Here is a 24,848-nt window from a genome sequence, read left to right on the forward strand (position 1 = left end):
GGGGGGGGGCAACCCAGAAGAAGACTGGAGAAGGAAGTTAACCTTGTACTGACTAGCTGTGAACATTGAACTAAATAAGCATTTCACAATTTGGGTGATGTGCAAGAGTTTGGTGTAGAAAATGGCTTCAAAATTAGAAAGGACAAATTTCCATACTGCAACCTGTCAATACCTAAATCATATTTATGGTCAGAAACTTCAAGAGAAAATCAGTTTATTTAAAACCTGCCCAAAGGGAGAGATGTGCAAAAAACAACAAAAGATCACAGGGCCCCTTTTCTTCCAATACTGATTTTAGCACCTCCAAGTCTGTTGTTTGCATGTTCCAGCTCATCCTTTAAGACCTCTGTAGGTTGCATTACAAATTCAGATGGAAGAGATTGCCCTCCAGCTATTGCTATATAACCATTCTTTTAGGAGGACCTTGTCTACTATTCCAAAGCAGTCAGTCTGTAGAATGGCATTGAAAAAGAATTACTACATGTTGCTTCATTTCTAAGCTGTTATCTTTTGGGGCGTGTTATATAAAAATGCATGTATACAGATATATATGCTAATCAGGACTGATGTTTACCTAGTTCCCCCAATGCAGCGTTCCTTTGCAGTATGTTGTTGTTCAGTCGCACAGTCGAGTCTGACTCTTTGCGACCCCATGAACAAGATCCCGCCAGGCCCTCCTGTCCTCTGCTGTCCTCTGAAGTTTGCTCAACTTCATGCTCGTTGCATCTATGACACTGTCCAACCATCTCATCCTTTGCCGTCCCCGTCTTCTTTGACCTTCAATCTTTCCCAGCATCAGGGTCTTCTCCAGTGAGTGCTCCCTTCTCATTTGGTGGCCAAAGTATTTGAGCTTCAGTTTCATTATCTGGCCTTCCAGGGAATAGTCAGGGTTGATTTATTTTAGGATTGACTGATTTGATTTTCTTGCAGTCCAAGGGACTCTCAAGAGTCTTCTCCAGCACCATAGTTCAAAAGAATCTATTCTTCGGCGCTCGGCCTTCCTTATAGTCCAACTCTCGCAGCCATACATGACTACTGGGAATACCATTGCTTTGACCATGCGGACTTTTGTTGGCAGGGTAATGTCTCTACTTTTTATCATGCTGTTTAGGTTCGCCATCGCTTTCCTCCCAAGGAGCAGGCGTCTTTTAATTTCATGGCTGCAGTCACAGTCTGCGGTGATCTGGGATCCCAGGAACGTGAACTCTGACACTACTTCCACGACTGCCCCTTCTATTTGCCAAGGAGTGATGGGGCCGGATGCCATGATCTTAGTTTTTTTGATGTTGAGCTTCAAGCCCACTTTTGCGCTCTCCTCTTTTACTCTGAGCAAGAGGCTCTTTAGATCCTCTTCACTTTCAGCCATTAGAGTGGTATCATTTGCAGTATACTTGACAACTATTGGGGCCAGTTAATCAAACACTTATTTAGTAGTTTGCCCTGTCCCATACCTCATGCAGGCTGTGCATTGTTTAAATTTTTTATTAAAGTACCATATATAAATTAATTCAATTAACATATACATTTGTTCCCCACTTTTTAAAAAGAAGCACAAATTTAAAATGCTGAAAAACTATATTGGGGAGAAGGGTTAGTAACATCACTCATTTCTAGATAATTCATGCTGTGCATAGCCACATTCTGCACTGAGCACAAAATCCAGTTTCCCTTCGCCTCAATCCGAGAGAGATTTAAACAAAAGGCAGTGAGTACATTTCCACACTGATATCACTGCTCGAATTAGATATGTCTATGCAATGTTACATAGTCACTGTGAATGCCACAAGGACTTTCAGCCTGACAGCACTGGGAGGTTCCCAGGGGGAACACAATTCTAAGGCATGCATCAACCCAGCTTGGAATGAGACTATAGCACACGGAGAGGGAGTACCTAAACCTCCTCTCACACCTTTTCGCTGACCTGAAACAGCTACAGGTAGTTACTGTTTGCCCCACTGGGCAAATTTATGTGCACTGACGGTTACACATGTGTTTCCCCAACAAAACAAACAGCACCCAAGGGCATTTCAGGTTGGGAAAATGGCAGGTGGGACAAGCCACAGACCCAATCCAAACCTGGAGTTCTGAGCAAGTATTGGCCAGTCATATAAGGTGGGAATTGGCCCCAAGATCTTTAGCACTATACTGTATGAAACAGTTCTGGATTCCTTGTTCTCAAGACTCCTTATTATAGGTGTTTGAAGGGGGGGGGCATAAAAAGCTGTGTGAAATTATGGGGAAAGTAAGGATCCATTATCAGTCAAACCAAAAGTATATTCAAATGCTGTGTGCTTTTAAGTTTCAGTGATGGTGCATTCATGTCTAGTGGGTTGGGTCCTTGCACAAATGGAATGTACTTGGGCACCTCATGTGTATTTTTTTAACATTTAAACAAACAAACATAACAAATAATAATCCCCTCATACTGAAGAACTTGAACATAATTACAAGCAAGAGTAAAGTCAGTGCAGTAGCAATACACCTCAGGTGTAGTTGTTTTTTGGTGATATGGAGGCCTTCAGCAGAAGAGACCAGGCAAGCAGGATCTCTTTTATTAGTGGACCTCCACTCATTGTTTCTTTGGATCCAATTCATAAAGCCGACAATAGAGAAGTGAACAGCATTCAAGACCTATTTCCTTTTTACCACAATATAACTGGCTCAGATGATCACTCAGACTCTGGTTTGCCTCAAGAAATGAAGAAGAAAAGATTGTATTTATACCTTGCCCTTCACTATCCGAAGGAGTCTCAGAACGGCTTACAGTCCTTTTCCCTTCCCCTCCCCACAACAGACACCCTGAGAGATAGGTGGGGCTGAGAGAGCTCTTGACAGAAACTGGCCATTATAGACACCATGGAATTTCCCAGCAGGCCACTGGCCTGCCCCACCCCCTTGGGCCAGTCCAGCCCAGGGTGGAAGAACCAAGCCTGGCCTTGGAAAGGTGGCTCCCAGCCTTGGGAAGGCAGCTCATGGAAGCCATGGCCAACTTGGGGAAGAAGAAGAAGAAGAAGAAGAAGAAGAAGAAGAAGAAGAAGAAGAAGAAGAAGAAGAAGAAGAAGAAGAAGAAGAAGAAGAAGAAGAAGAAGAAGAAGAAGAAGAGGAGGAGGAGGAGGAGGAGGAGGAGGAGGAGGAGATTGGATTTATACCCCGCCCTTCACTTGGGAGTCTCAGAACGGCTTACAAACTCCTTTCCCTTCCCCTCCCCACAACAGACACCCTGTGAGGTGGGTGGGGCTGAGAGAACTCTGACGCAAACTGCTCTTTTTCAAGGACAGCTGTGCCAGAGCTTGTGACTGACCCAAGGTCACATCAGCAGGTACAAGTGGAGGAGTGGGGAATCAAACCCGGTTCTTCCAGATTAGAGTCCGCGCACTTAACCACTACACCAAACTGGCTCTCTACACCAAACTGGCTCTCTGAAAGAACTTACTGTCAGGAAGGTGGCTCCTGACAGTATGAGCCTTGCCCAGCCAGGGAAAGTCTCCTCTTGGCCAGCGTGGGCCAGATGCAGCAGGCAGATGTCTGCGCTTGGGGCCAGTCGGAGCCACATGAGGTTCAGGGTTGGCTGGCTCCTTTCCCGTCCCTTCGTCCCTCCCTCCTTTATGCCGGCAAGGCCTGGGTAGGCCAGGTGTAGGGGGACTCTTTCTGAAAATAAAGAAGAGAAGAAGAGAGGAGATTGTATTTATACCCCACCCTTCACTACCCAAAGGTGTCTCAAAGCGGCTTACAAACTCCTTTCCCCTCCCCTCCCCACAACAGACACCCTGTGAGGTAGGTGGGGCTGAGAGAGCTCTTGACAGAAACTGCTCTTTTTCAAGAACAGCTCTTATTGGAACTACGGCTTACCCAAGGTCATCCAGCCAGGTGCAAGTGGAGTGGGGAATTAAACCCGGTTCTCCCAGATTAGAGTCTGCGCACGCAACCACTACACCAAAAGGAAAAATGCTCCCTTATGGACACAAAAGCAAAGATTTACATACATAAGAGAAGTATCTCTGACCATCTGGCACATGTAACTCCACTAACAAAACAAAACAAAAGGAGGTTTGCAGCCACCTGGAAAGGATACTGAAAGTCTTGTCCCGTGACAGTGTTGCTCTACCAAGCCCAAGGCTGCATCACAAACTTTTGAATACCGCTACAGTATTCAAATGTTCTACAGTAACCTCCCCAAATTTCACATGAAAGAAATAAGTACTTTATTACTTAACATTCCAAAGTTACAGATAAAGGACTGAAATTGAGAGATTGGTACTTTCCCCAATAAACCTTACACAGTGTTAAATGCATGCCTTCCACATCTATACTTCACCTGATGCTTTCTTATACCCAGGCAAAGCCCCATTGTAGTCAGCTCAGCAACACATTTTTGCAGGCGTTTGCCCACTCAAGCAACTATCCAGGGACTACTTATAGGAAGCTGATGCCATACTCGGAATAGTTGCATCATGCATGGGTGGATCTAATCATCCAGAAATATCTCACACTGTAAACATTCTAAATTTAAATACCTAATTGTCCTTATTCACACTCTAAAAATGACAGCTGCATCAACCAGTAAAAATACGTGTCATTCCCCATGTAGACCTCACCATCATCTTGCCAGAACAAACCGACAAGTCTATTTTAGATGCTCTCAAGGCATATCCCATGGATTCATGCGTGTTATTTTGGTGATGGCGAAGGAGAGTCCTAACATTTGCCTTGCCTGGATTTTCAATATCTGCAAAGCTATAAATAGTGTTTGAGCAGAATAGGATAGTTCTTTTTTTCATCAAAGCCATATACCAAGCAGTGACACACATTGTCATGGAAGTCCACTGAAGTTCCAAATTACCTAGTTGGGTATATGTGTTACTCAGTTTATAACATTTGACTACATTAAAAACCAAACACCACTTTCCTTCAAAACCCCTTCTCTTTCTCTTGGAAGTTTAAAACAAGTATCTGTTTATACATGGTCAACAATCAGCAGATCAGGCATCAAACATCAGCAGCTCTGTAGTCTCACACACAGAAGTTCTTTAATGTTAAGCCCCTTACTCTAAATGAAACTGCTGCTTATTACTGTGTGTTATGTCACTAGGCTACATGACAAAGCAGTCATTTATATGCAAGTATAGTATGTGATTATCGTCCCTCATATAGGTCTAAGACATTCTCTTATTCCCGTGTCATTTTGAACAAGGTTTCCCAGCAGCTCTCCCCACAGCAGGTGCTAGGGACAAGTGCAGGGCAGGTAAAACCAAACAGCAGCTCACAGAGGATGACAGATCAGTGCATATACATCAGCTTTACGCACTGGAAGAAAAATGTCAGACAATTTACAAGATTTTCCTTCTAATTCTTACCAAGAGTTATGAATCCCAAGACTTTCCAAACAGAGCTAAACACAGCCCCACTCAGCTAGGGCTGCCAGGTCCCCCATGGCTAATGGCAGGAGGTGAGGGGTTAGGGTTGCCAAACTCCAGGTTGGGAAACTCCTGGAGATTTGTGGGTGAAGCCTGGGGAAGACAGGCTCAGTGGGGTACAGTGCCATAAAGTCCACGCTCCAAAGCTTCCAATTTCTCCAGAAGAATTAATCTCTGTAGTCTAGAGATGAGCTCTAATCATGGAGGATCCCCAAGTCCCACTTGGAGGCTGGCATTTCTACACTCAACTTAATTTGAAACCAGCTTACAAACTTCCTCAGTGAAGATTCAGAAGAAGTTCATTTGCTCTTCCTCCAGATCCTATATGCCTGTTTCTTGAACTTGCATGACAATAAAGCAATCATTTTTCCAAGAGTTTTTATACAGCAAATATTTAGCATTATAGAATATATTATAGTATGGAGCTGTATGCAGGCCCGTAGCCTGCGTGGGGCCCACGGGGCCCGGCCCCCTTGCTGTTTTTGCGGGCTCCCTCCCTCCCGATCCTCTGCTAGGCGCCGCTCCACCTGGCCGGCAAAGGCAAGCCGAAGAACGGCCAGACGCCGCCCGCCTCCTTGGACGGAGCTGCCGGCCGGCCGGCCTGCTCAAGGACGCAAATCTCCCCATCAATTTTGCGTGTGTTTTGTTTTAATTTCCGCCGGCGCGGGCGGGGGGGGGATCGTTGTATGTGATTCCATCTGGTCGATATAAATGAATAATCCCGCTCGGATAGCCCTGCCTAATCCACTTCTCTCCCCCCCCCCCGCGGAACTGAAAGTGGAGGGGAGGGATTAATAATAGTTAAACACGGAAAGGACCCTCTTGCAACCCCCACCCCACCCCCCCCTTTACATCTCGCAAAACAAGCGCCTCCGGATTGCTCCGAATTAAACAGATGCTTGGCTCCCCCCCCCCACTTCTTATGATTTAATCTAGAACAACAACAACAACAACAACCAAGCTCATAAATAACACCCCCGCGCGGAGACGATTATTAGGCTTTATTTATTTATTTGTCGTGCGTTTATTGAAGAAGGTAAATTGTTTCTGAATCAGCCCGGAAAGACTCAAAAATCCAGGTGCCCTTGGCTTCTCCGGACTTCTCCAGTCTGCTTAAATGTTCCAAAGAATATTTTCCCTTCCAGCATCACAAAAGGATTTACCGGCATCCTCTAATTTAGCATCGAAGCGAAACAGATTCATCTTTCAGTCATATGGGCGGGGGTCTTGCTCCCAAATTAAGACTCGCCTAGGGAAGGTAAACATGGGGTGGGGTGGGGTGGGGGGGAGTCTGGTCTCCGTGCCCCTCAGATTTCTGCTTCGGATTTCCAGTTTTAACAGGGTGTTTTTTAGGGGGTGGGAGTCACTTCCTTTAGACAAAGGCCACTACAAGCCCCGTTGGCTTTCGGCTGCTAAAAATACCCCTCCGCGCTCGGTTGGGCTTCTTTTTTTAAAAAAGCACAAACCCCAATTCGGAGACAGATTGGTTTCACCAAAAGAAATCCTTACCCCAGTTCAACATGTTTTTTTTTTTTTTTTTTAAGGCAAAGGTTTGCAAAGGTTTTCAATTTGGGCAACTCCTTTGGGGGGGGGTCCTTAAAATACGGGGGTACTGTACTGCTCCCCGCGGCGGCGGCGGCGGCGATGATGGGCGGCTAACCAGGGCGGGCCGCCGGGCTTCGGGGCGCTTCCGCAGCAGCTTCTCCTGAGGGAAGGGAAGTCGGTTGCGGGCGGCTTCGGCAAACAAGGGAGGAGAGAGCGGCGGGAGAGGGAAAGGGAAGCCGAGGGAGAAAGCCACAGCCGAGGAGGGACTCCAGGCTTTGGGGCGCTCTCTCTTTTGGGTGGCCCTGAAGTTCCGCCCCCTTGAAACCCACGGGACTTCCTGCTAAATGGCAGCCATTTGAGGTGAAACTCTTTGTTTTCCCCTCAAATGGCGTCGCCCCGCCCCAGCGTGTGACATCACTTCCGGTGACGCTCCGGAAGCGCAGTGCGCGCTTTGCGCGCGCGCACACACATTTCGGCCTCCCCACTTTCCCCAGGGCCCCCCCACCACGAAGGCTTTAGCTACGGCCCTGGCTGTATGAAGGCACAGAGCCCGCCCTGTGTAACTTGGGCCCAAAAAAAAAAGTAGGCATCAACAATAGAATACTGATCACATCAATTATTCTTAACAAATAATACCTATGAGGTATTATTGGCACAGGAAATACATAATAATTCACACAGTGTCTGATGTCATACTGGTGATTACAAGAAATCCATTAATGAAAAATACTGGTTTCCTTCTAATATAATTGTAGCATTAGCATCACACTGGCTTCAGCTGCAGACACTTGGGCATCATTTCATCCTCAGCTCTAACATTTGGATAACCTCTTCAGCAGGGTGAGTACCAGCTGCTCCATCAGCATTAGAAGAAAAGAGAGAGAGAGTACAGTAATGGAATCCAAATAAGTCACTTGGGGCTTGAGCTTAAGCCTGCTCCTTAAAACTAAGACCCAGAGAAATTAGAGGGACTTATCCCAATGAAAAACAAATAAAATATAAGCTTGAAAATGATGTGTCAAGCTGGAAATACAATATTTAAAGATGTTCATTATTTGTACAACCCAATAACATTTCTGAAAAACTACGCCAGGTCTACAGTAAGGTCTTCTTCCCATTCAATGGCCCCACTGTTGCCAGATAAAATTTGCAGAAAAGGAAAGAAGTAGTGAGGTGGGGGAGTGGCTCATAAGGATGTTGATATCTACTTCTGGGTAAAACCCAGAAATGACAATAGGAATTGCATGAAACTCTACAATAAAACCATAACGTTTCCAGCAATTCTTAGAACTACCTTATGTCACTTCAAGGTTTTACCTGGAAATGGTGTAGCAACATTGGTAGAATTGCTTTAAAAAAAATTCTCCTAACACAGCTTACAAACTCCTTTCCCTTCCCCTCCCCACAACAGACACCCTGTGAGGTAGGTGGGGCTGAGAGAACTCTGACACAAACTGCTCTTTTTCAAGGACAGCTGTGCCACAGCTTGTGACTGACTCAAGGTCACATCAGCAGGTGCAAGTGGAGGAGTGGGGAATCAAACCCGGTTCTCCCAGATTAGAGTCCACACGCTTAACCACTACACCAAACTGGCTCTCCGTACTGATGGGATAAGCTCCTCCTCCAATTACAGGGTCGGATCCAAGCTTTGATCCAGGTGGGAGGGGCTTATCCCCTGGAGGCTCTCCCAGTCATGCATGAGCTCGGTGAACCCCATCTGGAAATTGCTAGAAGGAAAACACCTCTCAGAACCAGAGAGACTAACTCAACACAACAACTTTAACCAACAAACAGATATCATAACCGACAGAACGCTAGACTAGCAACTGTCTAAGAATAGAAACTGGGGACATAGGATACGAAACCCCCTTTCTCAGCATTCTCTTAGGTTACTCAGCAAAACTCCGTCTCTCAACATTCCCTGCAAACGTGTGAAGCGACAAAAAACCACCACAACTGGGCGGGCCGGACTGTCCCACTCCTGAACCACCAAGAAAGGAAGCTTCACGGTAAGTGAAAAAAGCCTTCCCTTCTCCAGTGGTTCAGCTAGTGGGACAATCCATACAGATTGATATGCCACTAAAGTTGTGGCTCCCCTTAAGGAGTGAGCCACGATTCCTTTATGTGGCTCTAGGCCTTTGGCTTTGTAAGTCAAAAAGATGCAACTCTTAATCCATCTTAATCCATCTAATTATGGTGGTCGCGGACACCTGGTTTCCCATCGAGGACTTTCTGAAAGACACAAAAAGGGTTTCTGACTTCCTCCACTCCTTAGTTCTATCAATATAGAAACTAAGAGCTCGTTGCACATCCAATGTAACTCCCTTTCTTTATCATGACTCACCACAGTTTAAAGCCATCTGTGCAGCCGATCACCGTTTCCAGGATCCGGTCAGGGGAACGAAGCCGCTCCTGTCGCTGGAAAAAAGGCTGACTCAACCGCACCCCTAACAAGGTTCCAAGGGGCAGGTCCTCTACCCCAGGAGTGAGTAAGGCCGGCAGGAGTCTAGTGAGGATGGCCAAAAAACCGCAGCAGCAGCTGGGGACCTCCCAGTGCCGAACGTGCCCTCCTTCTCCTCGCCGCCGAAACGAAAACACCCTTTCAGGTGCCTGTGGCACGCTTTTCTTTCTTTCTTCCTTCCTTCTATCTTCTTTCTTCGCTGCACTAAAGAGCGCTGCTGAAGCACATCCTGCTCTGAAGCAGGACCGGCAAGAACTGGGAGAACCTCCAGGGGATAAACCCCTCCCCACCTGGATCAAAGCTTGGAGCCGACCCTGCAATTGGAGGAGGAGCTTATCCCATCTGTACGGACTGTCCCACTAGCTGAACTACTGGAGGAGGATACAATGCTCCTTCAAATTGCACTTTGAGTCACCCACTGAAAGTGACCTGTTCCTTTTCCCATCTGTCTCACATGGTTAGGCCTATGAATCTCCTAACCATGCCAGAGAAGACTTTGTTTCCATGAACCAGAGGTAATCATCATGGTTATACCAGGTGGAAAACAATATAAAAGCCAGTTTAGGTAAATTATTGGATGATCTATGTTCCATTTTGTCTATTTGCTTTCATTGAACTCATAAAGGAAAAAAAAGCCATCATAGAATTCTTATTTTTACTTTTTTAAACTTGCTTATACTGTAAATAGGGTATCCAAAAGCTTAAAAAGATGTAATATGAAAGGTCATTGTGGTGAACTGTACCCATGTCTTTTTTAGGACTTCCTTTCTCAATGTTTGCCTTTTTATTTGGACAATTTGTTTTGTTTCCAGACTCATCTCATCAGGCTTCTTGTGCTTTTTAAACTCTACCTGCTGTGGTTCTGAAAATAAAAGCTGTGGCAACTGGCAAAACAATCTGAGGTAATTCATTTGGTATTTATATGAAAGCAGTTGAAAAAATACTATTTATTCTGTATTAGAATACTCATACTCTAAAAGGTATGTTTTTCTCCATTTACTATAATAAAGCATATTTTCCCTTAGAAGGTGAAGTTAGTTTAAAGACCTAGCAATCATCTGGCAAGACTTGTCTCTCTTTCAACACCAATTATGTGACTATGAATATTAATGTTGTCAGGTTAAATTCACAGTTCTATAGCGAAACACTGTACAAGACCCATGATAGGAAGGGTGGGTATCTAAGAACATCCTGGAACAGCTTGATCTCTTTTATGTAGACAGTCTTGTTATAACAGAGGCTGTTATAACAATCATGAGATGACGATCTCAGTCTTGGCTAGATAAACAAGTCCTTAGCTTAACTGGGGCTATGAGCAGCATGAGGGAGTCTAGAACCAGAGCCCTTTTTTATTTTATGGCTTCCCCTTCAGCAGCTGAACTACTACTTGTCCCACAGCTACCCTTTCCCATTCCTGACTAGGCCTCTCCCTCACACACCATCAAACATTCCTAAAAGAATAGCTGAAATTGCTACCAAGGTTAACATTTGAACTGCAGGAGAGATCAGCAGGTTTGTCTACTATATACATACGTTCTTCCAAAGTGAGAAATTCCATCAAAGAAAGACACTCCAAAGAACATGGGGCACTGATAAAGGATGAAGCAGCTTTGCAACAAAAGTAGGATTCAAAGCAGACCAAGCATAGAATTTGAAGGTATTGGGGATACTATGATTTCTAGAGTTCTATTTTAATTAAGTTTAATGACAATGCATAATATTATTACACTTTTTAAAAAGCCATATTATGAACACTTAGGTTGGTGCAATGGTTTTTAGTAGGGAGGAGATGGGACAAACTAGGGCTGCCAAGCCCCTGCTCAGAGCAGGGGATCCCCTGCCCTGAGCTCTTGTTGCCTGCTGCCAGTTCAAGTGATGGCAGGGGAAATTAAAAAAACAATCCCCCCCAAAAAAACCGCAGTATCAGTGGCATGACAATGTCACTTCCAGGAGAAACCAGGTTTCCCCTGGAAGTGGTGTCACACATCTCTAAGAATCACTGGAAGATCTAGAGTAAAACCATAGAGTCTCTGGAGATTCCTAGAGCTACCCGCCATTGCTTCTGATGTCACCCCCTCCACCATGTTCCCCCAATCCTCCCCCCCAGTTGCCAGGTTGAGCCTAGCAACCCAAAGACAAATGTATTTGATGTTGTTAATGGGCTTTTAAAAGTTCCCTTTCAATTTTGCAAGAGAGATTCTGTAATACTGTCTCTCTGTCCAGATTTCTGAAATGCATTTGAGTAAATGATGAAATTCTCATGTATGTGTCTGACCTGAAGATACATTTATAAATTTGGTTAGACTTGTTCTCTCATTCACATCTGTTGGCATTTATTACTTCTCTTCAAATAAGGTATTTTGATAACTATTCTTTTAAATCAAATGCATTCAGGCAATCCAGATTTCTAAGAGGAAGGAGGACACAGGACAGTCCTAAAATGAGCCATGAGCCATAGATAGGGTGGAAGACTGGTCCCCGGGGGGGGGGGGGGGGGGCTGTCAGCAACGGCATGATATCCAGGAATCACTGGAAACTCTATGGTAAAACATAGGCCTAACAGCTGTTTTTTAAAAAAATTCTCCCAATGTCACTTTGAGCAGTATCAGGAAACAGGAGTTGAGAGACTGGCAACCCTAGCCACAATACTTTTATACTGTGAAACTTGATTAAGAGTTCTGCAGTTTTGCTTTCCTTTGAAGGTGGAAACTATGGTTAAACTATGGTCCTCCATATGTAGACCATTCAACTTACTATGGCTAGTTAAGGTTTGGAAAACCAGAATTGGAAACCATTGTCTGAAGTTGGTTTATTAACCAAAATTAGTCTTCACAGTATGGTTTGCAAGCAGTATGAATGCAGGCACCCTGGCTTGATTCCCAGAGCTAAACTCATGAACTTCCCCAGCTACAGACACTTGGCCAGAACAGAAATAATGAAATCAGCATGTGTTGAGGAAAACCAGGATTTGAGTGACTATCTGAAATCCTCGTTTCAGAAAATGACCTTAATAATAATAATAAAAAAACAATCTATGGTTTGGTGTTAGGCCTCAAGTGATCTTTAAACAACATCCTAAATGCAAAGTTATCCATCATCACCATCACCCTAAACTTTCCCTCTTCCAGATATGAAGTATGATAGCAACTCATTGGTGTTTACAGAGTAACGTTACACTTTGATAGCCCAAGGAGGATGAAAGGAATTGGAAATGGATGCACTGCAAATATTATTTCATATACTCCCTGCATATCAGATATTATGAAAAATACCTTTAATACAACAGGATACTGTTTGACATGGACTGTTAAAAATAAATAATCCCTTAGCTTTGCACAGTCTAGAGCACAGATAAAGCAAGAAGTATATTGCACAAATGTTCACTCCATCTACGTTATGGTTATTTTCATATATAGAGACTTACAGATCATTGTGGATCAGGCCATAAATCTGTGACACGCTGTGATGATAGATTCCTCGAAGGATAATTAAAAGCAGAATCACAACAAAAGCTGGAAGACCCCAACCCAGAAGGAAGAACATGAGATAGCGCCGCTCTGTGTGTTCATCATTCATCACCAGGACGTACCAGAAATTAACAGCCTAGGAAGTAATAGAAAACATGATCAATAAAGGTATATATGAATTACTAACTACCCTGTAAAATAAAAAAAATTCAGAAAGGTATCACTGTAAACATTCAATGACAAACTTTGTTATTGTGGTTGTTTAAAAAAATCTCAAATCCTGACAATGGGATGTATGCAGATTTTTTGTTTGGGTTAAGTTTGCCATCATCCTGCCACAGCAAGATACCAACCCAGTAAAATCACTACAAATTCTTCTTGGGGCAAAACCCTTCATTTATATGAGTTTCAACTGTTGGCATCAAATATAGGACAGTGGTGCCCGACTACATTGGAGACAACACACCAGTCATGTAGATTTAATATGAATAACTAGAGCACAGACAAAACTCAATTTTAAGTAGTTTTAATATGGATGGAAATTTTTTACCACAAACATATACATTGCATGCTTCATAGTCATGCATGAGCACACAGACCCAGCTGCTACGAGGTAACGTTATGGTGAACTCAAAAATAAAGCCCTAAGCATCAAAACATGTACTTTCAGATCAGAAGCAAAGCCACAACACCAAAGGCTTATTGTCAACAATCATGCCCAACTTTCACTGAAAAGTAAAACCCATCTGCTTCCAAATAAAAGAAATTACCACATATTTCCTTAGCTCTACAGGTGACTGAGAATGAGCCTGTTTCAATCTAATTTCACTCACCACACCTACAACCCGAATATGAACCAAGACCCAGTGTATCACTGCCAAAATGAATAGGATTCATCCACCATGAACAAAGGATTATGCAAATATGTATGTATTCACACTAAAAAATTACACATGGTGGGAGAGAGAATGAACTATGGGTTTGCTCCAGTGCCTTAAGGTGTGTAAACACTCTGTATGCCTGGACTGTGCTTGAACAGGTCCTAGGTAAAACAAGTCAAATAGATCAAGCAAAGAGAAAACATTTTAATCATAACCACCAACTCAATCAATAACACATTCAAGATACTCAGTCCACTCACATCACATCCATTCTCAGTCATAATTTAGTCTGTCCCTGTCTTTACATAATGTATCCATTTTTAACCCACATATATACAAAATACATAGGGGGAAAAAACTTTGGTGAGATTTATGATCATGCACAGAAAAGTTGTCGCATGTCAGTCTAAGATCTAGGTCATCTCTGAATGGCTGATTGCCATATACAAAAGAATATAAGCAACTCACAGCCAAATACAAGTTAGCATTCAGGGGAAAAAAGGTTCCTAGCTCAGGGCAAAAAACCAGCAAGGGTAGCCAGTAACAAAAGTAATTCAAGCACAGCTGAAATAGAAGGGGGCCCATTCTGCATCTAGCATTCACTCCGTTGTTTTACCAAATCCACACTGGTACAGAAAAAGATGTGGCTCAAAACCACATTCAAATACCCTGGGCCAACACTGTACTGACTGCAGCAACCCCTGAACAGCCATAAATATACGCAGACGGTACCATAAAACTGAAACCGGCATGCAGTGTGGTGGAGGCTAACATAAAATCCAACAATCAAAGAAAGTGAAAGTGGCAGGCAATGTACAGGGGAATTTCTTTTTCAATGTGGGTTTGGTAAAACAGCGGAACGAATGCTAGATGCAGAATGGGCCAGGGTTTGTGATGTGCGATTCTTCCACAGATGGAGCCAGATCACAGTCAACATGTAGACTGCACAGATTTCATCTGGTCTGTTCATACAGGATTTCTAGTCCACATGAAGGGCATATTTAGGGCTGAATGACACACAGACACCACTTGAACAAGCAACTGCAGATCAAACACACCACAGGCAGAACTTTCATACTTCATATCAGAGGTCATTTCATGGGGCTCAGCAGTGGAGCTGCAAGGCCGGCGGCGGCGGCCGGGACCGTTGGGGGCGGGGCGTGTGGCCTTATGACACACTTCCGGTGATGTCAGGGTGTGTGGCATATGCTAATGAGTTATGCTAATGAGTTCCCCTAGCTCTGTTTCTACGAAACGACCCCTGCTTCATATTATCTTCTCAATGGATGTACATATGGCAGAGGGGAGTGGGGCAAACATTTAGCTGAAATCCTATGTAGATGAGGGAAATTTTTCTCATCCCTGCTTCTCTGCTTTCAGTCACTCCTTCTCTAAGTGGCCTTTTAAAAAATAAATATGATGTCAGTGAGGTGAAGTTAGCCCCTCACTGAGTGATAATTCATTGAGTGGTGAGATACAGTTGAGATATGAACGTGTGCATCAAATCAATATCTGTGAGGGTCAAATGAAGTTCTATAGCCACATGATGCTGCTAAGAAGACTTTTCAAATTTGAGTTCCTCCCAAGCACAACTAATGCAGAAGGACACATGCACGTTTTATATGTACATGGTATTGAATCTTATTTTACTGACCCATGTTCTACACTAGCATAATGGAGTGCAAACTAATTTAGGCTGAAGGACGTTCCTGAAGCCTAAGCAGACTTCCTCCAGACTTCCACAAGGGGAAGCTGGGAGGGTCCTTAGGCTAGAGGAAGGCTTCAAACTTTGGTCAATGAAGTGGTGGAATATATGCCAATAATGTCAATTCAGATTTACAAAGGTTTCATTCCTCTAATGGTGAAGTCTCCCTCCAGAACAAAGAACTTTTAATCACTTGAAGGGAGCTCCCGGCTGCTGCCGAAGGCAATGGTGGCCGGGGGCTGATTTGCCACCGCGGAGGAAGGTGGGGCAGCGACAACGTCCCCGCGCGGGGACGGGGGCAGGGAGGAGCCAGCCTAGTTAGGCTCGGCTCCGCTCCCACCCAGAAAGACTGACCTCTATAGGGAGGATGGTATTCACTTGTAAAACGAGGGCGACAAGTTATTTCTGGAGGACATTCGGCAAGGAATCAGGGCCGCTTTAGGTTGTTAGGTGGCCGCGTCAACCAAAGCAGAGGCTTGACTGTGCGAGTGGCAGAATAGTGGAGGGATAAGGAAGCAGAAAATGGTGAGAACCTTAAGCCGTTCCCTGTTTTGGGAACTGGGGGGACTTCAGGAACGGCCTGCAGGTTATTAAGGCCCAAGGTGGTGAATGATGATACCCTATGGGAACCTCTTGAGTAAGCTCCTCTCTGCAAGCTGCATGGTTTCAGGGGTAGGCGCTCCTGGGAGGCTAGACCAAGACAAAAAAGTTGCCGTACAAGTTCAATATACTTATGCAAAGTATGGATAATTTAATACATATTCTTTTTGTTTCAGTAGCTGCACATCCAGAGACCGAAGTCCCACCAAGACGAACTTGCTCGAGATTTTAGCTGTTCGTTTCGACCAAAGTCTTTGTCACATCTCAGTTTGTAGACATTCTTTCTGTTCACAGATTTGTTATCAGAAAACTCTAATACCAGTGGGGAGCTGTGTTCAGCCACTTGTGAATTGACTTTGTGAACAGAAAGAATGACTACAAACTGAGATGTGACAAAGACTTTGGTCGAAACGAACAGCTAAAATCTCGAGCAAGTTCGTCTTGGTGGGACTTCGGTCTCTGGATGTGCAGCTACTGAAACAAAAAGAATATGTATTAAATTATCCATACTTTGCATAAGTATATTGAACTTGTACGGCAACTTTTTTGTCTTGGTCTACTCTCTAGGGTTGCTGGGTCCTTGTTGTTGTTTGCTCCTGGGAGGCTACCAGTGGCTGGGCTGCTGGTCGCAAGCCAGATTAATGGCTCAAGACCGGGGTTGGTGGCTCGCCCACATATTAGACAAGGAGGCTGGTCATCCTGACACCTGCCTTGTCTGTTCCACTACGTAGAAAATGCTCCCTTGCCGTTTTTTGATTAATAAACTGTTATGTAGTTAATAAAGTGGCCCTTGTTTGATCCAAACTGTTGCCCGTCTCGTTATTCCGACTGGGGGGGGCAAAACATCTCTTCCACTGGAGAACGCTCCTTGAACCAGTAGAAGGGTCCTCCATTGTAAGTGGAACAAAAATTTTGGATCCAAACTGATATGTTGTGGTTTAAGTAAAATATAATCCGAGAACATTTATAGCCCAAGAATGCTGCTTCTCAGTGAGAAACAGATGGTTATTTTGTTGTACCTTGACAGGCTCTTAGGGTTGCCAAATCCTTTTAACTCACCAGCGGGGGAGGCTCCGTCCCGGCCGGGAGTTCGGCGTTCGTTCTTGCGCGCGTGCGCGAAGCGCGCGCCGCTGCGACGTCATCGGAAGTGACGTCAGACGTCGCCGGGGGGTTCCCCGCCCCCCGGGCACATTTGGGAACCCTACAGGCTCTGCAAAAAAAAAATCAGCCTAGTAAATGGAACATCCAGAAAACTGTCTTAGTTTACTTGAGAAAGAAATGTAGTATAGGTAAAGAAAATTTCTTTGCATTCCAATGTATAGACTTTCCTCATATTATTTGCTGGGTACTCATTTTAATACCACACTTTCTGTTTTCTGCTACCAATTTTATAATTTGTGAGGTTATTTCCTTCCTGTGACATTAAAAGAACAAACGAGCCATTTGGCAGAAAACAACCAGCTTCATGGCCTTGTAGACAAAACTAGGCCATGGTCCAGCTCTAGACAGATGCACCCTGGAATTTATTTATGTCATTCTGTTTAGTCAAGAAGCTGGGATCCCATTAATTCTCTCTGTAAGAACATGTCTTCTTATTCATGCAACTCAAATTGTTTCTAAGAACTAGCACTATATGTCCTCGACCTTGTTTTCTGTATCTGTTTAACGATATTTACCTATCTTCTTATCTCTTACTACATGAATGATGACTCAGACATTACTGGGGCCTGTGAAGTTTTGTGTGAGTTTGGCCTGTTTGTTATTTCCAGTCCAGTGTCATTTTTATCTTGATAACTATACGTGTTTTGATATTCCAGAATTAAATAGGTGAAATACAAACAGTGGATCTAAATTTAGCAAAACCTTTTCTATTTCGATGGTGTAACAATAACCCACATGTAGAGGACAAAAAAGCACAGCCAGTTTCCCTCCTGCCAGATGAAGGAACCTTTGTGAAGTTCATATTACACTAGGGAGTAAATTCAAAATTATTCCCTTTTAATATAAAGCTGAATGGAAGCCCGATTAAACCTATTTCATGTGAGGGTTCTGTTTTGGAATGGAGGCCTTCAAGTTACCTTGCAGAATACAGTGGACAGTAGTCTAATTTTTTAAATTCTAAATGCATATATAGTTAAGGCAGACAATATTGTACTTACTAAGGAAAAAAAACCCCAAGCTTCATAGAAATTCCCTGCTTCCTCTGTCTCACCATAACCCAATGATCTACGTGAAGTCCTACTCCTGGGGGATAAGGGATATCAGGGGGTCTGTAGCAAGAGAAGGAATTGATGGAAATTGCCAATTTAGTCTGGATCCAACCAAATGTATTTTGAGAACAGGTATTTATTGCATCTGGAGCCTGAGGATGTGGACAAGATCCGTGGAGAGGTGAGGGGAGTGATAAATGCTTCCTTGAGGGTGGAGGTTGTACCACCCATGCTCAAGGAAGAAGTGATTATACCTGTTTTGAAATAACCCTCCTCAAACCATACTATGTTGGAGAACTTCTGGTCATCTCCAGTCTTCCATTCTTGGGCAAAGTGCTTCAGCAGGTGGTTGCCTCTCAGCTCCTGGGGCTTTTAGAAGTGACTGATTTTCTGGACCCATTTCAATCAGGCTTCAGGCCAGGATTTGGAATTTAGACTGCTCTGGTGGCTTTGGTTGGTGACCTCTACCAAGAACTAGACAGGGGAATGTGACCCTGCTAGTTCTGCTGGATCTTTCAGCAGCCTTCGATACTATCAGCCATAGTATCCTACTGAGCCACCTTGTGGAACTGGGACGGGGGGCACTGTGTAAAGGTGGTTCAAGTCGTAACAGGGCGGCTTGCTCTGAGAAGGTGGTGCTGGGGGATTCCTGCTCTACCATTGTCATTGGCCTATGGGGTTCTACAGGGGTCAATCTTATCTCCAACGCTATTTAATATCATTGTGAAGCTGCTGGGTCATTAGAAGGTTTGGACTGCGGTGTCACCGGGTGATATTCAGCTCTACCTTTCTTTCTCACCTAATTCTGAGCCTATTGTTGATTTTCTGAACTGGTGCTTGAAAACAGTAATGGGCTGGAGTGAACAAGCTTGAAACTTAACCCTAACAAGACAGAAGTTCTTTGCGTTAGCAGAGAGGCAGACCAGGGACTTCAGATTTTTCCTATCTTGGATGGGGTTATAACCCCCTTGGAAAGGCTGGTTTGTACCTTGGGAGTGCTACTTGACACAGTGGTCACCTTAGAAAACCAGGTGGCTGTGGTGATTCAGATTGTTTTTGCCAAGATTCAACTGGTATGTCAACTGTGTCTGTTCCTTTCCAGTCAGATCTAGCCACAGAGATCCATGCCTTAGCTACATCTAGACTGGATTACTGCAATGGATTCTAGTTCGGGTTAACCTTGAAGAGTGTTCAGAGGCTGCAGCTAGTGCAGAACACTGAGGCTGGACTGCTGGTCAGGGCCAGGTATCGGGAGCATGTGATCCTAATATTACAGCAATTATACTGGCTACTGATCCACTCCCAAGTCCAATTCAAATTGTTAGTTTTGACCTTAAAAGCCCGACATAGCTGGGGACCAGGGTATCAGAAGGACAGTCTTCTCCCACATGTTCCTGCCCAGGAATTAAAAGCACAGGGAGAAGCCCTCCTGACTGTCCCATCAATCAAAGAAGTTTGTTTGGTGGGTAAAAGAGAAAGAAGGCCTTTTCAGTGCCAGCCCTACAATTATGGAACAACTTCCCCAGGGAGATGTGCCTGACCCCCTCAATTTCAGTCTTCAGGAGACACTTGAAGACAGCTTTATTGTGATCGCATTAGGTAAAGTTTATTAGGTTAAGTTGACTTAATTGTGATTTTAAATTTTGGTTTTTATGTTTTTTGTGTTTTATCTATGTTGTAAGATGCCTTGAACTCTGTAAGAAAGAAAGGCACTAATAAATGTTTTAAATAAATAAATAAATAGTTTGCTTACAAAAAAACAAAGTGGTTTCCACATTGGGACAATCTTGTATAGTTTCCCCTTTGGTGCTACAGCTACAAATACAGCACAGAAGCAATGCAGCTTCTATTTGCATTTCTTCAGCCTCCTGTATGTTATTAATTAGTCCTGTATGTTTCCCCATCATGCTTCTTGCATCTTTTTGGACCTGATTTTGCCTTGACTCCTCCTTAATCCCCTTCATTACTATTTATTAAACAACAACATGCTTGCCATTTTGGTAGGAAAGGTGGGCCTGTGGATTGCTGGAACTTGTCTCTGGTTCTGCATGTGCATGTACAAGGGCATCTTTGTGCATTCTACAGATAGAGACACTTAAGAGCACCAAAACATACTTCAAGCACCAATATAAAGCTTCCAAGAAACTACCCCAAAAGAGGGCAGGATTTTGTTTGTTCCCAACAGAATCTCTGAAAGTAAAGCACTGATGTGGCTAAATCCTTTCTGATTGTACAATAAATTATACCCCCCAATGAAATAGCACTACAGAACACCAAGCTTGTGTCAGGAGCAGGTGACGTTTCTTTGCACCCAACTCAGCAATGTCCTCAAATGTAGTACTTTACCTCAAATAAATGAATGATAGCTATATACTGGATGTCAGCGGAAAACATAGTATGTGTACACAATACACCCATCATGATTTGACACAGCTGATCTTAGAAGCATCCTGGGACATGTGGCTCTGTGGAGCACTTCTGTGTTGCAACATAAAGCAATACCAAGAGGACATGTGACAAACACTTGCTAGTGGACTGCACTCTGCAAGAACAGAAACTTTGCTTGTTAGGCAGCTCGTATAAACCTACTGATACATGAAAAACCAGTGGCAAGACCAGGGGATCAGAGAGACTACATTAGGCTCACTTTTTTAGACTAGTATTAAATACTATTTGTAGGGACAGAAACAAAGTCAGGCACAGAAAGCTGAAGACCATTAACAAACAAACAAACAAACAAAAAACTAAGCATCAAGGTCAGAGAACAAGAAAGCTAACTAAAAAGCCAGTTGCTAACACTTTAAATTGTGTAGCTGTTTTATTTTGATTTATTGTTTCATGATATATTATGTGAACTAATCCATTTAGCTATATAAACATAATTATTTTATGGCACTAGTTAATTTCCTCCTTTTTGGATTCCTGCAGTAATTCTATGACTCACTGGAACGGTATAATTATAATGAATGACAGAGTGTAAGACATTTTATTTCAATTCATTATGGATGACCATGCACCAGTTAGCAAAGACTTCACTTTTTTCTTTGTGAGCAATGCAGCTCAACTGAAAATAAAATTAATCCACATAATCCAACCAAGATGATATTGTGTGTGTGTGTGTGTGTGTGTGAAATAACAGTTTTTCTTTCAGACCTGAATTGTGACAAGAATATGCATAGCTAGGACAACAGACACGTTAGCTGGGCAATAGGCTTTTCTTACAGATGTATTTCTCCCAGGATAGCATTATCTGTCCAGAGGCGGATATATGAAGATTACATACATGGGATTTAAGCACTCCACATTTTATCTTGGAACACAGAGAAATTTTTTGGTGATTATTTGTTTTACTTTGGAACCACGTCACAGAGCAGGCTTGAACATTTATGGAAGTGATGTAAAGATCTTTGATTTGAACTGACGTTTGGTAGCCAGGATTAAGTTTATTGGCATCTATAAATCACACATAAGAACATAAGAGAAGCCAACGTTGGATCAGGCCAATGGCCCATCTAGTCCAACACTTTGTCACACAGTGGCGAAAAATACCAGGTGCCATCAGGAGGTCCATCAGTGGGGCCAGGACAATAGAAGCCCTCCCACTGTTGCCTCCCCCCCAAGCACCAAGAATACAGTGCATCACCTGCCCCAGCCTGTGAGTTTTTAATATTAGTTCTCCTCCCAAACAGAGGATGTTATTCAACCACTTGTACAACCCACCCACTTTACTAGCCTCCCAGAGTTGTTCCATGACTCAGTCTGTGGACCCTTCAAACATTTATATAGTCCAGGCAGCTTCCAAGCATAGGCTGGTGCTGGTGATGTCTGTCACTAGGGCTATTTGGCCAGAATATTAGCTAACGCTAATCTAGTTGTCCACTCTTAAACTACAGTTTAATGTTTTAAATTCAGGATTAAGGAGCCCCCTGGTAAGTATTAACCAAGGTTAAAAGTGGTGACAAACTTTTTATTAAGAGTGGGATAATGCAGAAGAGGGAAATCTTTCCTTTGAGAGCAAAAGAGAATCCTTGACCCTGAGTCTAGATGCCTGATTGATTAATCATTCAGCATTACGTTTGCATCAGTCCAATATGCAGTGAGTTCCCTAAAATGAAGACTTTTAATAAGTGTGCAAAATGAACAGGAGTAAAAACACTATTTCATAGAATTATAGAATGTTAGAATTGGAAGGGACCTTGCAGGTCATCTAGTCCAACCCCCTGCACTCTGCAGGACCATAAATATTTGTCAAAGTTGAGTGAAAGAGACTAATGTAATTACTAACCTGAATAAGCATCCAGCTGAACTGGCAAAGATAGAGGTAGTGGGTGACTGCGCCCAAAGCTGAGCAGCTTTCCTCTGAGAGTTGCTGACTTGTATAAGCTGAGGCCAGAAATGAGATCTAGAAGAAAAAATTATATTGGCACCAATTAACAATGATATCCACAAAAGAATGTCAGACCTTTTTGACTTGCCGACTGAAATACAGGGTTATTGTTTTATCTGATGTGGTTTTGAAATGGTTTAGAGAATTTTTACTTTATTCATATTGGTATGCTTTTATATTATAAGCACCTTCGCCCCAAACTGGATGGTTGAAGCTAGCTTGATCTTGCCAGATCTCAGAAGTAGAAGAGAAGAAGAAGAAGAGATTGGATTTGTACCCCGCCCTTCACTACCCAAAGGAGTCTCAGAGCGGCTTACAAACTCCTTTCCCTTCCCCTCCCCACAACAGACACCCTGTGAGGTAGGTGAGGCTGAGAGAGCTCTGACAGAAACTGCTCTTTTTCAAGAAGAGCTGTGCCAGAACTATGGCTTGCTCAAGGTCATCCAGCAGGTGCAAGTGGAGGAGTGGGGAATCAAACCTGGTTCTCCCAGATTAGAGTCCGCGCACTTAACCACAACACCAAACTGGCTAGGGCTTGTACTTGGATGGGAGACCACCAAGGAAGTCCAGAATTCCTATGCAGAGGCAGGCAATGACAAGCTACCTGTTTGCCTTTTGCCTGGAAAACGTTATGAGGTTGCCATAAATTGGCTGTGATTTGTCAGCACTTTCCATGAAACATCTGTTAAAAAGCAGTCTAAATGCCAGACATAGTCCACAATGCATCCTTTCGGCTCCTAATGCCTACAACCCAAAATTTCAGGTATTCCACTTATTTCTAAATGCTATTAGCTATTGCTGTGGTACCAAGCCTGTTTTAGAATGAGCCATGGATGCTGAACTACTGACAGCTAATAGGCTCCATCGATTGAGATCACATGTGTGTTCTTCACTCAGGCCAAACATTGCTGGAGGAGCTTTCATATCACTTAATCTTAGCTCAAACAATAATTTTCAACTGAGGCGCTGTCCATGTATTCATCTGTGACACACCTGCAGTGCCATCCTAAGCAGAATTACACCCTTCTAAGCACATTAAGGGACTCAGAAGAGTGTAACTCCACTTAGGATGGCACTTATGAGTAATAGACAATCATATGTGAATCATTTTTCCCCTCTTGTTTCTAATGGTATTATTTTGCATTTGCATTGAAGTATATACTTCTTCTCAAAAGCTAGAAGATATTTTATTTAGGATCAGGAACAGAATGCACATATATGTGCTTGTCTTGTCTGTTAAAATGCCATAGGGCAGAGTTTGTTTTTAAAAGGAATGAGGGGGGGGAGTTGTACATGTGTAAACCACAAAAAAAATACAGGATTGCCATTTTATACCTTTTTCTGAGCTCTCAAAGAACATTGTCATTTGATAATGAAGCAGAACTAACAGCATGGAAGGCAGATGCTAGTTCAGATGTGTGTTGCAAGAAGCAATATGTTAGTCAACAAAATAAACTTTAAAAATAATAATTCAGCATCTTCTATCTTTTGCAGGGAACACTCTTTTACTTTTGGGGGATTTAAGTATTCTCCCTATAGTTTTTTTATAGATTTCAAATATTTGAAGGGCTGTCATGTAGAAGATGGAGCAGATCTATTCTCTCTTGCTTCGGATTGCAAGACTAGATCTAATGGGTGGAAATTACAAGGGAGTCGATACCGTCTAAATATCAGGAGAAACTTCTTAACTGTAAGAGTGGTTGAGCAGTGGAACAGACTGCCTCAGGAGGTGGTGGATGCTCCTTCGCTGGATGTTTTCAAGAGGAGGCTGGATGACAATCTTTCAGATATGTTGTAGGGCTATCTTTTGGCTATGCTCCTGCAGAGTGCAGGGGGTTGGACTAGATGACCTGCAAGGTCCCTTCCAACTCTAACATTCTATGATTCTAAGGTGGCTGGCCAACCTGAGTAGCAGCATAATGCAGTGGATTATGTGTCAGCCTTGATCTGGGGAGATGTGGTTAAGCCATGCTGAGCCGTGGAAAAAGCCCAGCAGGAGCTCATTAGCATAATAGGCCACACCCAACAACAGAAACTCGTTAGTATATTAGGCCACGCCCAGACAGCACAGCTCATTAGCATATTAGGCCACACTCCATGCCTTCACTTGGCTTGTCTGGGCTCCCCGCAGCTGCAGGGAGCCCGGGCAAGCTGGCCCTTGGACAGGCCGGGGAAGGC

At 43.5% G+C, this 24,848-nt stretch overlaps 1 protein-coding gene across 1 annotated transcript in view; it reads right to left on the minus strand.

Annotated features, from left to right (window-relative positions):
• Positions 1-24,848, minus strand: part of ADGRV1 (adhesion G protein-coupled receptor V1) — a 373,937-nt gene that overhangs the window by 110,611 nt on the left and 238,478 nt on the right. Inside the window, exons 81-82 of the mRNA XM_015427126.1 lie at positions 22,569-22,685; positions 12,845-13,023 (exon numbers count right to left, since the gene is read on the minus strand). Of these exons, the coding sequence (XP_015282612.1) occupies positions 12,845-13,023; positions 22,569-22,685 (296 nt within the window). The remainder of the gene's footprint in view (positions 1-12,844; positions 13,024-22,568; positions 22,686-24,848) is intronic.

The sequence above is a fragment of the Gekko japonicus genome, unplaced genomic scaffold (genome assembly GCF_001447785.1).
Source record: "Gekko japonicus isolate JY-2015 unplaced genomic scaffold, Gekko_japonicus_V1.1 scaffold573, whole genome shotgun sequence".
NCBI classification, from domain to species: domain Eukaryota; kingdom Metazoa; phylum Chordata; class Lepidosauria; order Squamata; family Gekkonidae; genus Gekko; species Gekko japonicus.